The 15,493-nt window shown below is 38.8% G+C and overlaps 1 protein-coding gene across 8 annotated transcripts in view; it reads right to left on the reverse strand.

The window, feature by feature from the left end:
- The window catches only part of RAB3C (RAB3C, member RAS oncogene family), a 296,374-nt gene extending 281,391 nt beyond the window's left edge, over positions 1 to 14,983 (reverse strand). The window contains exon 1 of one of the 8 annotated variants that reach the window (XM_055555153.1): positions 14,962 to 14,983. Coding sequence is in view for 6 of the 8 variants with exons in the window: in XM_055555149.1 (XP_055411124.1) it covers positions 12,129 to 12,152 (24 nt within the window). In the remaining 2 variants the exon portion in view is untranslated. Of the gene's footprint in view, positions 1 to 1,426; positions 1,503 to 5,555; positions 5,733 to 12,128; positions 12,436 to 12,972; positions 13,233 to 14,961 lie in introns of those variants that run through there. The other 7 variants (XM_055555150.1, XM_055555151.1, XM_055555149.1 and 4 more) reach the window with 7 other exon arrangements.
- Positions 14,984 to 15,493: the final 510 nt, after the last annotated feature.

Below are 15,493 nucleotides of genomic sequence, written 5' to 3' on the forward strand. Positions count from 1 at the left end.
CACCTGCCAATGCAGCAGGTAAAAGGCTGGGAAGATGCCCTAGAGTTAAGAAATGGCAACCCACTCCAGTATTCTTGCCTGGAGAATCCCATTAATAGAGAAGCCTGCTGAGCTACAGTCCGTGGGGCTGCAAAGAGTCAGACACAACAGAGTAACTAACACACACACACACACACACACATACCTGCTCTCTAGAGCTGGATATGTTTTTACTTAGGAATACAAAACTGAATCTTCACTACATCCAAGATTTACAAACCTGGGAAACTCCTCCTGAATTCTGCAAAATTAGAATATTCAAGGTGGGGCCAGGATCTAAATTGTTAAAGCTCCCCATGTGATTCTCTGGATCAGTCAGGTTTAGAATTTATTGGATTAACAAGTGTTGGCAGGGAAGCCAGGGCAGGTGCCCACTGTCAAGACCTCAGGATGTATGTACGAGGAGACTGAGCAATCTGACACTGAGTCCTGGATCCATGGGGACCCTAGAGCTCTCTATCAGCTGCCGTCTTCACCAGTCATCTCTTTCACTGATGGGGACAGCAGATCTCGCCAGAATGTTGACTTGGCACAGCAAGTCTATACCCTAGAATGCCCAGCCTGCCCAGAAAAGCTGAATTCTGAGAAACGTTGTTAAAATTAACTCTGCCCTGGTAGGAGTCAGAATCTTCTGAGGATCAGTGATACAACTCACCAAAAGCTCTCTGTCAGACTCAGAGAAGGCACCACCTAGGAAGAGGCAGCAATCCTGTTCTCAGCGCACATAAGGCTCTGTGGAACATGGCCTGGACTTCCCTCATCAGTCATTTTTAAAAATAACCCACAATTAGATTTTACTTCCCTCCATTCCATAAAAAGAGATCCAACAGCTAGAGGAGGCCAGTGTCTAAACTGAAACCACAAAATAAAGAATACCTCTTCCTGAGAAGAAGAAAAAGGCTAAACAACAGACATATGTAAAAGAGTAGACAAATGTTAGCAGTAGACATTTCTTTTTACCACATATGTACTATATGGTAAAAAGAAAACTCTCATAAAAACACCTAGTAAAATACTCTACAAATCTCCAATGGGGAAAATAAAAACTAACTTTTAATATTAACATGTGCTTCCCCCCTCCCACCGCAAATTTCATCATTAAACATTTCACTTCATTTAATGTTTTTTAAACATTTTACAGATGTTTCATATTAGTTTTAAATACTTAAGCCCTTGAAAAATGCCTCCAGGGATTTGCTATAGCTTCCTTCAAAATCTGGACATTTCCCTTCCAGTCATGGATAGGGGGACAAACCCCATGACCCACACATTTATGAGACAATGGGGCTATCTGGACCATTCTCGAGGAAACTGGGTTAGCAGTCTACAAGGTTGTGTTTCCAGACTGTGCAATGGGAATAACGGACAGAGCCACCTTTATACTTACAATCATCTGGGCTTTTCATTCTAAAGCCACTGATACTATTATTGACTACAAAGGCCCAGCCTGCCCAAGCGCACTCACTAAAGAAGGCTCACACACACAGGTGTGCTGCGGTTCCATTGTTGCCTTTCATCAGCCCTACCACCGACAGGTGTTCTGTGAATCAAACATTCAAAGGAAAACTGCCTTTAACTGCAAACATCATAGATAAGGGTCACGTGGGGTCATATTTTGCTAATTGGTACTTACCATGGTCTTTCCTCAAGCTCTTTAATGGTCCTCAAGCTGTGGCTATTTTAGCAGGAGGCATTCATCCTGTTGGCTACCACGAGTTTCTAGTTGATGAGACTCAGACGTGCATCTGAATCGCTCCCAACAAATAACAAGTAATTAAACTAAAAGCAGGCAGACTATGAGGAGGATCACCTCTTCAAGTTACCTTCTGATTTGGGTTCCCAGACCATGAACAGCTGAGAGTGTAGGGGCAAAGTGACCATGCTTTCAGGCTTTTCTCAGGAGGCCAAGTGGGCACAAAATGAGGCTCTTTTAGGTTTGCCAGAGCGAAATTCCTAATGCTGCACTCAATCCAATCAGCTTACTGAAGAGTTCATCAGGGAACTACTGACCCTGTCCTTTTACAACTCCGAGTCGGACACGACTGAAGCAACTTACAGAAGCAGCAGCAGGCAACTAGGAAAGCCAGAAAAATAACAACCTTAGATACACAGATAATACCATTCTAATGGCAGAAAGTGAAGAGGAACTACAGAGCCTCCTGATGAAGGTAAAAGAGGAGAGTGAAAAAGCTGGCTTGAAACTCAACATTCGAAAAACTAAGATCATGACATCTGGTTCCATCACTTCATGGCAAATAGAAGGGGAAAAAGTGGAAACAGTGACAGGTTTCATTTTCTTGGGCTTTAAAATCACTGCAAACAGTGACTGCAGCCATGAAGTTAAAAGACACTTGTTCCTTGGAAGGAAAGCTATGACAAACCTAGACAGCATGTTAAAAATCAGAGACATCACTATGGATGTGAGAGTTGGACCATAAAGAAGGCTGAGCACCAGAGAACTGATGCTTTCAAACTGTGGTGCTAGAGAAGACTCTTGAGAGTCCCTTGGGCTGCAAGGAGATCAAACCAGTCAGTTCTAAAGGAAATCAACCCTGAACATTCACTGGAAGGACTGACGCTGAAGCTGAAGCTCCAATACTTTGGTCACCTGATGCAGAGAGGCAACACTTTGGAAAAGACCCTGATGCTGGGAAAGATTGAAGGCAAAAGGAGAAGGGGGCAGCAGAGGATGAGATGGTTAGATAGCATCACCAACTCAATGGACGTGAATTTGAGCAAACTCTGGGAGAAAGTGGAGGACAGAGGAGCCTGGCATGCCATAGTCCGTGGGGTCACAAAGAGTTGGACACAACTTAACAACTGAACAATAACAAGGCAACTGAAGACCTAGGACATTGACTCTTATGGTTTCACCGTTTAGTGGACAGAAGAATAGTTCATGACCCCCGTAAGACTGACATAATGCTTCAGACCAATCTGAAACATGTTGGTATTGATGTTTCTTCAGAGTTAAAGCCGTTAAGGAATATATTAGTTGACAAAGGGAGGCAATTATTGAAATGCTTTATTTTTATAATTTTGCACCTTGTTCAAATTTTTGAAAGTGTCTTGAAGCCCACACTCCTATTTGAAAAACACAAAGAAAAACACAGTATCACAAAAACAATCATAGAAATATTAAATGATAAAAATTAAAATGTGAACATAAATATTTCCCCCAGAAATCTATAAGGAATAATCAAAGCACTAATATTATTTATATTTATCACTTTTTCTATAACAGGCTCACTGTGCTTTCTTGGTTCTATACAATACTGTAAATTAACCCTACTACAGGCTCTTCCAATACTCAAATCTCTCTTCCCTAGAGAGTGTTATCTATCTTCACTTGGCAATATAACATATTTCTAATGTAAAAGAAGTCAACATGGAGCCCGAAAGGAAAAACACAGTAACTGAAATAAACATTTCCTCAATGGGTTTAACAAAAGGCTGCAGATGGTAGCAAAGAGTCAATGACTTGAAGATAAATTAACAGAAATCATACAACTGACAAAGAGAAAGAAAAAAAGAAAAACATAAAGCAAAGCCTAGTGATCTGTAGAACAATATCTGAAGTCTAACATACATGTAATTGGAGTCTCAGAAGAAAAAAGGAGATAATGAGATGGAAAAACATTTGAAGACATATAGCTAAATATCTTTCAAATTTGGTTAAAAGTATAAATTTACATATCTCAGAAGCTAATTCAAACCCCTAAGCTGACCCCAAAACAAAGAGCAAAATGCTGGTTTTAAATGCTGGTTATCAATCATATTGATAAATGCAACATATGAGAATGGGTAAAAATCCCAGCTAAAGGATACTTTCTAGACTGGATAAACTGCAAGGCCCAGTTATACTCAGACCATAAGATTCACACTTTAAATATAAAGTCACATATAAGTTGAAAGTAAAAATAGGACTATATACATATTATACACACACACACACAGGCATAAATATGTGTGTGTATGAGTGTATGCATGAGATACTATGAAGAAAGAGTGTATTAATGTACACTTTAAGACAAGGAGCATTGCTAAAAATATAAAGGGAGATTTCATAACAAAACAGGAAATTTTTTCAGAAAGACACAACAATTACATATGTGTGTGTGGCACCCCACTCCAGTACTCTTGCCTGGAAAATCCCATGGATGGAGGAGCCTGGGTGGGCTGCAGTCCATGGGGTCGCTAAGAGTCGGACACGACTGAGCGACTTCACTTTCACTTTTCACTTTCACTTTTCACTTTCATGCATTGGAGAAGGAAATGGCAACCCACTCCAGCGTTCTTGCCTGGAGAATCCCAGGGACGGGGGAGCCTGGTGGGCTGCCGTCTATGGGGTTGCACAGAGTCGGACATGACTGAAGCGACTTAGGGGCAGCAGCAGTGCACTTAATAAAAGAAGTTCAAAATATATAAAGCTACACTGAAAGGACTAAAAAAACCTGTAAGACTGACTACTATAATTGGAGATTTTAAAATCTTTTTTTCAGTAATTGATAGAATAACTAGACAAAAAATAGTAAGGTTAGAGATGATCTCAGCAACACCATACAATACCATGATATTCCAACACAACACAGTACCACTACACTTCACAACTGTTGCATGGAGCATTCACAGAGCACATGGAATGCTCATGAAGTTAGACCACACACTAGCCTAAAAACAAGCCTAAATTTTTTTCCAAAGACTGAAATCTTAAAGAATATGTTCTCTGGTAGCAGGAGGATTTAATTAGACATCAATGTTGGTAAACTATCTGGAAAAGATGCAGGTATTTGGAAAATTAAACAATATATCTCTAAACCCATTGATTAAGAAGAACATCACAAGAAGCAAATAGTTTAAAATAAAATATGATGCAAATACTACACTCAGAAATCTGTGCGAGTCAACTACTAAAGTTGTTGTTAGAGATTTATCATTGTAAATACCAGGCTTATTCTTAAAAAGAAACATTTAAACTCAGTGATCTAAATTTCTACTTTAAGAAGCCTAATAAACAAAATGGTTCTATTAAAGTTAGTATAAAGAACATAGTTGTTTTTTTAAATCCCAAGTCAATAAAATAAAAAATAAATAACAAAAAAGTTAACACAGGGAAAAGTTGGTCATTTGAAGACATTAATAATATTGATAAATATCTAGTAAGACTGGTAAAAGGGAGGTAGGGAGAAAGAGAATTTATATTATCAAAGAGGGGATATCATTACAGATCTAGAGAAATTGAAAGATAGTAAAATATTTTGAACAATTTTATGTCAGTAAATTTGAAAAATTAGGTGAAAAACACAATTAACCAAAACCAACCCAAGATGAAATAGAAAATGTTATATAGACATAAATACTTTTCTCCTGCAGTGATACTGAATGTTTAAGACAATGCTCAATCACTACTTAACAAGTCAGAAATCTGGACACAGGGTAATTTAGCTAGGTCCTCTGCTCATACCGCTAAGGCCTTACAAGATGAAAATCAATGTGTCAGCTGGGCTGGTTCCTACCTGACTGTTCTGGGGGAAGATTCCACTTCCAAGTTTTTACAAGTTGTTGGCAGAATTCAGTTGCTTGTGGTTACAGGACTGAGGTCCCTATTTCCTTGATATATAGCCTTCTTTATCTTTAAGCCAACAATCCTCATGCTTCAAACTTGTGACTTCCCCTTCTGCCACATCTCTCTGACTCCAGCAAGAGAAAATTCTCTGCTTTTATTGGCTCAGGTAATTAGATTGGACCCACCTGAGAATCAGGTCAATCTTATTTTAAAATACATAGCATGACTTATATTTGCAAAGGCTCTTGCGTTATGTAACATAATTTACTGGTATGTTCCAGAGATTAGGCCACAGACATCTCAGCATGGGGTATGGAGAAGGCTATTCTGCTAAAGGGAGATAGGGAGATGAGAGTGTAGGTAGTTGGATGATAGAGATATTTGTATATCAAAAAAGTGTCGTTTGTTTAAAAAAAAAAAAAGGTCCACAAAGAAAACTCCAGGCTCCAATAGCTTCAGTGATAAACTCTACCAAACACTTTAAGGAATAAAATATATCAATCTTACAGAACAAAATCATTGAAACAGCAAATTCCCAAACACTTCTCACTTGTTTTATAAGGTCTGCATAACTTCTATATTATAACCTCATAAAGGCATTAAAAGAAAATCATATATTAATATCCATTTTGAATTTAAAGGCAAAAATCTACAACAAATAACAAATTGCATCCAGAGAATATATGATAACTAACCGGCTTTATCTAAATAACATCAGATTAACTAAAAATCAATCAGTATAATCCAACAGAATAAAGGAGATAAACCATGTGATCATGGCAATAGATGTAGAAGAAGGATTTGATAAAATTCAGCACCCACTTGTATTGAAAACAAATACTCTCAGCAAGCTAGGACTCAAAAGAAACTTCTGTATGATAAGATATCTATACCACCACCACCAACAAAACAATTACAGCTAACTTCATACTTAATGGTGAAAGATGGCTTCTCCCCAAGCCTGGGAATAAGATAAGAATTCCTGCTCATCACATCTCAACACTGCACTAGCTATCCTATCCTGTTGAATAAGAAATAGTGAGGGGGGAAAAAAAAAGGTCTTTGGAAAGAAAGAACTGCCTCTATTTGCAAATCATACAATCACTTATGGAGAAATTCTTAAGGAATTTAAGGATTTCAATTGATGGTGCTAAAGAATCTGCCTGTCAGTGCAGGAGATGCAAGAGACTTGGGTTAGATCCCTGAGTTGAGAAGATTCCCAGGAGTAGGAAGTGGCAACCACCCCAGTACTCTTGCCCAGAAAATTTCATGGATAGAGGAGCCTGGCGGGCTATAGTCCATGGGGCCGCAAAGAGTCGGACATAACTGAGTGACTGAGCACTAGAAATAACAAATAAATGTAGTAAGGTCTCAGGACACAGTTTAGAGAAATAAATCAAAGAAAGTACAGAATCCAGATATAGACACCACCTAAAATTAATAACCTAAACTTCATTAAAATAAAAATTCTCATCAAAAGACACTCATAAGATATGAGTATTTAAGGCACAGACTGGCAGAGAATATTTTAATACATTTGAGGAACTAGTTTCAAAGCTATATAAATAAATATATAAACAAACAGATTAAAAAAAAACTATATAAAGATCTCCTACAACTAAATAATAAAAAGACAACCCCAATAATGGATAAAAGGCTAAGCAGACACTACATAAAGGAAGATAGGCAAATGGTCAGTAAACATATAAATATGCTAAAAATCACAGTCATCAGAAATACAAATCACAATGAGACACCATAACCACCAATTAAAGTGGCCTTGATTTAAAAGGCCACTGACACCAGACACTGTTGAGGATGTGAACCCACTAGAATGTTCACACACTGTTGGTGAGCATATGAAATGGTACTACCATTCTAGCTAGAGACTTGACTGTTTCCTACAAAGTTAAACAAAGACTTATCCTTCACCTCAGCAATTCTACTTTTAGGTGTCTACCCAAGAGAAATAAAAACATATTACTATAAAAAGACCAATATGATAACATTTATAACCTTTATTATAGTAGCCCCTAATGAAATTACCTCAAAATCTATCAACAGAAGAATAGATTTTAAAAGTAAGGCAGATTGATACACCAGTATAATGTGTCAATAAAACAAAATGAATTATTGACACATGCAACAACATGAATGAATTCCATACACATTATAATGAGCAAAATAAGCTAGACTTAAGAGTACACTCTATATATTCTGCAATATGTTCATTTTGTATGTTTTACAGAACTATCTAGAGTTCTAGAATAAACAGGACTAATTTATGATGATCTTACTATATCGGTAGATTAACCGGAAAAAGAAAGTAAAATAAAGGAACTTGTTGGGTTGAATGGAAATGTTCTATATCTTTATAGGTATGTATTACATAGGTATATCTACTTATTAAGAATCATCAAATTATTCACTTAATATTCATGCATCTCAATGTATAGAAGTATCTCAAAAACTATAAATAAACAAATGAAAAATGTTAAAAATTTACATAATTCCAAATAAATCTAAAATATTTCATCTTCACAGGTCATAGTATACATGGTAAAAATCTATGATCTATTAAGAGGGCTCCCCTAGAAGCTCTGGAGCTTATTAGTGAATGATAAATGTAGAAAACTGTTGGATGACCTTTAACCAATACAACATCTTTTTTAGGCGGTGCAACTCCTCATAAATTCCCAGGAAAACTCAATTTTTAGCATATGGAATATGATGGTCAAGAAAGGAATTTGCAGTTCCAATATAAGCTTAAAATGGCAGGGGGAAATTGCGGTTATGCCATGTAATGATTCCACAACTCTTTAAACTGAAAATGGAAAATCATTCTTACACCATAGAAATTTGCTTTTATGGCAATTTCCCTCTCTACCCTCCACTTTCCCTTACAGAAGAAAGGTGGATACTTCAGGAATTTGCTCAAATTGAGCAAGAAAGAAGTTCTTGTTTCTCCAATGTTAACTAGGGCTTTTCTCCGTCTCTGTAAGGGATGAGGACTAAACTTCCATTTGTTATGTAAAGATAAAGGGATCATAATTGAAGTTGGATGGTAGAAATTCAACAGTAATAAAATGCAAGATTGCCCGTGGACTTCTCACAGACAAATGAACAATGTTACTTAGGTCTTGTTTCTTTGTAAGTTTTTTGTTGTTGTTGTTACATGGCATGGCTGTATTTAACATCTATTGTGCTTTCCACCTCAACTTCATTTTCAGCCTACACTTTCTACACTTTCAGCATACTCTTTCTTCAATCCTCCTCATTTTTAGGCAAACAACCTTTTTTGGCATACCGCTCCATGCTTTGAGTAGTTGTTTTTCTTTGAAGTTTCCTAAGTAGTTAGAGGGCTCTCTGTACTTTGGTACTTATGTGAAGAAAGCTTGTGGATGACAAAACTGAAGATGAAGCATTTAAGCACAGACAATGAACTCCACTTTGGTCCTTGGAGAGTGTAAGTAAAGCTACAAGAAATTCAAACCAGGAAGACCAAGAGCTAGCCATTTTTAAAACAGTGACCCTTCTCAAATATTTGATTTAGTTTATATAAGATAATTTTATAAACAGAAGAGACAATTTTCCTTTTTCTGATCCAAATGAAAATCAACATGGCACTCATTCTTTATATCACCTTTTTGTGTCTTCTTAAGGAACCCAAAATAATAGCGGAAACAACATAGGCTTCCTAGAGATCTAGCAGAATTTTGAATTTACCGTGTTGGTCAAGTTGTTTAATCATATAAAGCTCTAGTTATCTGCCTGTAATTAAGGTAATGGTGACCTCTAGGACTGTTTTATATTTCTCACTCACTCACACACACACACACACACACACATGCACACACATAGATCTGACTGCAAAGCACAGTGCTTGGCACAGACAAAGCACTAGATAAACTGGAATCTGTTCAATCAGGCTCCTGAATCAAATGATAATTTGTTCATGAAAGTGTTGCCCTTAAGTCATGAGCGCTGCTATTCCCCATTTCATTTGGTCCTCAGGATTTATGGAGGCACTAAAGGAAAAAGCACAAAATGACCATCTCCTGCATTAAAACTGTAATCCATCATTTGGAACACTTACCAAATGCTATTCCTGGTTATTTAGTTGGAAATACAGACAGCAAAGACTATTACTGCTATTATCCTGCATTTTGCATCAACTCAAAAAGAAATGTTCTTCAGAAAATTTGCATATATCAAAGACAACTATACTGAACAGAGCACCAAGCTATGTACAAAGGCACAATAAATACTTTTTTAAAATATTTTGAACAATTTTAAAGGGTTCTTTGATTTAAGAATATATAAAAAGTAAATTAGCATTTTAATGATATGGTTTGGTCTTTAAAGGGAAAAAATGTCAATTATTCATCTGATTATATTTTCATATATCAAAGTCATCTGGAATGTGATTATGATTCACAAGTACAAGTGCTAAGACAATATCTGCCCTATATATAAAGCATGTTTATAGTTTTTATTCTTCTTATCATATATTTTTGAAAACCTGACAGTAATTGAGAGTTGGCCACCACAACAATTTACTTGGTAAACTGAATCAATAAATGTGCTTTAAATATACTACAGAAAAAAGTTTTTTATTTTTTTAAATGTACATGTTATTCAAGACAGCATTTGGGCATTAAAATTTTTAAATTAAAAAAACCAAGTTCAATGAATAAAATACATCCCAAATATGAAAATAACTGCAGAAGCAAATTAATTTTGTTACCTGTTTTTATACTAATTATTCATTAAAGTTCTGACTAAACTTTAGAATTGCAGTGCCTACTACAAAGTTGATATGAATTGATTTAAAATATTTCTTAGGGCACTAATTTCATGTAGTTCTGTAATATTTTGATGACCCTTCTGAACAGTCTAAGCAATACCTGTAAGAAAATAAAAATCAAGATGCACTGTGATCAATTTGTTAGTAATTTATTTTAACATAAAGACTTCAGTGCATATATGGGGTTAATGTTAAATACTAACAATCTACTTTTAAAGTCTACTGTCAATGTTTACTTGTAATCAAATATGATTAATGTAGCCAGTTGGCTCCTGGCAGTAACTCCAGTAATGGGAAATTATCATAAGCCAATACATCTTGATTACAACAGCCTGTACCTTTATTGTCTGTCCAGATTCTTTTCACATCAGGTCTATAATGAAGAACTAAGTCACAAAGACAGGTATTAGAAGATACACAGCAGGGCAACTGTTCTCTGGAACAAACCAAGTTTTCAGTAACTCATAAGGCAATTTGAGAGCTTTCATTAATATAATGCTTCAACAAACAGTTAAATTTTTTTCACTGAACAGTCAACACATCTCTTAATATACATAACCCATGAATGAATATTAGAGTGGGTTGCCATACCCTCCTCCAGGGGATCTTCTCGACTCAGGGATCAAACCCTCGTCTCTTACATCTCCTGCATTGGCAGACTCGTTCTTTACCACTAGAGCCACCTGAGAAGCCATACATAACCCACACCATAAATGAAAAGTAAATTGACGCATACGTTTAAAGCCCTTGATTTTTTGAGGAAAAAACAGTTGGAAAAACCTTTACATTCAAATTAAAGTCAAACATTTATGTTGCTGGATTTGGCAGCAGGGGTGGGTTCTCAAGAGAGACAACACGTTCCAAACGGTGTGTTCCATTTCCTCTCAATTCATTCATAAAGTGCCTTTCTGTTACGCAATGGGATCACTCTCCTTGATAATGAACACAGGCTGATGTTTAGTAATAACTGATTGTACATACAAACGAGAAAGCATCACTCATCTTTACTTAAAAACAGAACTTAAGCAAGATGCTTAGGCAGAGGCACCTTTGCAGGGAGTCAAAGGAAGCAAACATAAGAACGTGACTTAAACAGGAATCGGAACGGAAAACAAATGGGCACAGTAGTCAGGAAAGCTTGGAGGAGAGTCTCTGAAACGCAGGAGTAAACCAGTGTGGACACAGATAAAGGGCTTGCATACTTCTGGGAAGAGTGAAGCCCTGAAGTGTTTGCTGATTATTACTAGAACCCTAATTGAAGAAAGGGACTTTGGGGACTCTAACATTGGTTTCTCCTTTCTTAGAGAGCTCTTAATTAAGCGGAATTTGCTCTATAGCGACTCCAGTAGACAGCTCGCAACACCAGACCTGGTGTGTCTGCACCGTGATCACGAACCAGGCAAGACAGGAGGAACAATCAATACCAATACGAGATGGCATGTTCCTCTGACTTTTGTTTGCCCGGGTTGACGTTCTAGACACTCTTATCCTCCTTGTGGAGCCCGGGAAGATAATGTATACTCCTATCCCTCCTCAAAACAGCCCCAATCACAGCCCCGCAGAGCGGGGTTCTGTCCCCAGGACCAAGTCTGAACCGCGTCCCGGCGGATGGCTGCCTAAGACCTTCCCTTAGATCGGGCGCAGTTTGTACTTGGAGCGAGGGAGAAAGCGTCTCTCTCAATTCCTCCCGAGGCCACACTTTCTATACAGACCCACCTGCATGGGAGCTTCGTGTCTCATTGTTCGCAAAGTGTCCTTTCTCCCTGGCTAACACAGTGCTGGCTCGGGCGCCCGGTCAAGCGTGCACAGCCCGCGCGCTTCACGCTCCACCCTGCACTCGGGGTTCGCTAACCGGCTCCAGCATCAGCACCGGAGCTGTCCCTTCCTGGCGCCGCACACGCGTACTGGCCCGGAGCCCCGCGTGCTCCTGGGAGTTGTAGTCTAGCCTAGCTGAGCTTCCCCGCAAACCGGTGAGCAGTAAACTACATTTCCCGGCAAGCCAGCATTAAAACCGGCTGCTTCTCCAGTCGGACTCGGCCGCGGAGCCTCCCTTCTTTTTTGGACTAGCTCCTGGTTGTTAGTGCTCTCAGCCTTCCGGGCTATTTCCTCGCAAGGTGCAGGCGAAAGTGACCTCAGTTCATTCATCTCAGCTGGAGATTTTTCTTTGCTACCTATCGGCTTCCGAAGCTAAATTGTGATTTTCCTGGTTAGGAAACGCACTACCCTGTGCTAATTTACAATCTAAACGAAACCTGCACTGTGTTCTGGAACTCTCCGCCCTACACCTCCCCATTCCCAATCGGGAAAGTTTGTACATCTCCATAGGCAGAGTAGGGTGGTTTTACAATCTCATTCAGCAAACGCGGGGGAGAACGACAATGAATGGTACACACATAAAGAAAGAGGTTTACTCACACAGTTGCACTGAGAAGGCGCCCACGCGCGCGAGTATACACACACACACACACACACACACACACACACACACACACACACACACACAAAGTCCATGAAAGCGAGATTTCACGCGGAGCAGGTGGAGGAGCTCCCTTCTGCTTACCTTTCCGTACAGCTCCATTGCAACTCAAGGTTCCGAAATTCTCAGTAATCCCTCCTGCTCCAAGTGAGGTTAAGGTCTCACGCAGGAAGCCGAGCTAGACGCACTACACAATGGAAGGGGTGGGGGTGGTGCCCGGCGGAGGGAGAAACGAGGGAAGAGAGTAGAGTACAGCTGATTTAGATAGACGGGTTTTTTTCCTCCGAGGGGAAAGCTCGGAGTCTTCAAGTACCGGCTGCAGAGAAAGAACTGGGAGTCTTAGGAAGTGCCAGGGGAACGATCGCACTGGGCAGCCCCTCCCCAGGCCCTCCCCCGGGCACCTTCCGCCGTCATTAGTGCGCACACACAACTGCTGCCGGCCCAAGGCTGGAGAGCTGATACGGGACTGGGTTATTTACCCAAAGCAAGTCACATAAAATGAACACATTCATCACCAGAGCCCAGAAACACCGTCACAGAACAAGATAGGAGACCTCTATTAAGCTATCCTGTCCTTTCAACAGAGAGTCATTCCTTACATTACAATCATACTCCTCCCTGGCTGGTTCAAAAATGGTTTTGAAATCTTGGGAAATGTACTTGTATTACACTTACCTTCCCCTCAACTGACAAATATGTGTGACTATCCATATTCTCTGCACCCATCTAAAAACTCCCTTTTCCCCGAGAGTGAATGTTAATCAGTGCAGTAGTGATTCTTGCCTTTCACTTTGTGGTCAAAATACTTACTGGAGGCAGAATGGAAAAGGAATGAACTTGATACTGACAGAAATATGGAAGTAACAACAGCAAAAACAGCTTGAAACTTCATTGCACTAGACAAAGCAGTAGAACAGAGGTTCTCAAATGTGCTTGAAAATCTCTTGAAGGTGCTAAAATTCGTATTCTCAAGGCATGCGGAGAGATTCTGATTCACTAGATGTGACCGAGGAGTCTGAAAATTAGCATTTTCAACAAACACCCTAGAGATTCTGATGCAGTGCTCCTTTGCCATTATTTGAGAAATACTGCCTTAAAATCTTTTATATGTAAGAATTTTTCAAAAGTATAAATCTCAAAACTTCATAGACTGACTCAATATTGCAATAACAATGTACTGGGAAACTACCATGTTTTAAATGTTTTATTAATTTTAGATTGTGCTTTTTGTTTTGCCTTTAAAAAAAAAAAAAAAAAGAAAGAAATCTAAGACCTGTTTTCAATTCTTGCAATCAATGAAAATGTAAGGTATCACCTAGGTAAATAGTTTTTATAACTACTCAGAAAACACAGTTGAAGCACAGCTCCCCTCACAGTTGAGGTTATGTGAAGGTTAGAGCAATTTCATTTAAATTAACTAATAACAAATAAAATTAAAAGGTAAAAACCAATATCAATATATTTCTCAGTTGCTTATTAGACATAAGCCTTCTGCAAATAGTTATTGACATTTAATGATAAGAATTTGCAGAGCCACTTAGAGCTTGTCTTTCTTCAAAAGAATTTCCTGTATCTTTTGTACTATCATGATCACCTTCTGAAACTCTCAGAATTCAGGGTCTGATACTACAGAACATGTTAAAATATTACAAATGTTGAAACCTTATGGGTTTATTATTGTTTGAGTAAACCAAGAACCCCTGAAAATTGAATTGCAAAAAAAAAAGAGAGTTGTGAAAGGTTAAGGGGATCTTAGTTCTGTTTTGTTTCTCCTGCCTTGGTTGGTTATTTAAGTGGGTTAAGAGAGTGAGAAAAAGCTAGCCAGTGATAAACTAAAGAAACAAAAATGGACAGGACCTCAGTTATCTCCCTAAAGTCGAAAAAGCACTTTATCGGTCACCATCTATGAGTTTTATTCCCAAGATGACCGCTGGAGCTCCAGCTCTTCCATTCACAGTCTAGCTGGCAAGAAGGAAGAAATGATGATGAAAATGATGCATCCCAGTATCCCTTTAAATACACCACTGCTCTTATATTACAATGCCTAGAAGTTCATCTTGTGATCATACATACTTGCAAGGGAGACTGGGAAATGTAATCCCTCTTCTGGGTGAACTGTGCCCAGCTGAAAATCAGGAGTTTTATAAAATGGCTACTGGGGAAGAACCGGAATGGGTAGCTTATCCCTTTTCCAGGGGATCTTCCCAACCCAGGAATCAAACTGGGGTCTCCTGCATTGCAGGCAGTTCTTTACCAGGTGAGCCACAAGGGAAGACCGCTGGGAAAGAATAAGGACTGACAGACAGCTGGTAATCTCTATTACAGGGCATGCATGCTGTACTAAATTGCTTCAGTTGTGTTTGACTCTTTGGGACCCTATGGACTGTTTGCCCACCAGGCTCCTCTGTCCATGGGATTCTCCAGCCAAGAATACTGGAGTGGGTTGCCATGCCCTCCTCCAGGGGATCTTCCCAATCCAGGGATCCAACTGCATCTCTTTTGGCAGGTGGTTCTTTACCACTAGTACCACCTGGAAAGACTATAAGATAAATCTTGCTGCTTTTTCTCTTTGCAATTTTACTGAAATGTAAATGTCTAATAATTT

The sequence above is a fragment of the Bubalus kerabau genome, chromosome 18 (genome assembly GCF_029407905.1).
Source record: "Bubalus kerabau isolate K-KA32 ecotype Philippines breed swamp buffalo chromosome 18, PCC_UOA_SB_1v2, whole genome shotgun sequence".
In the NCBI taxonomy this organism is placed as follows: Eukaryota; Metazoa; Chordata; class Mammalia; order Artiodactyla; family Bovidae; genus Bubalus; species Bubalus kerabau.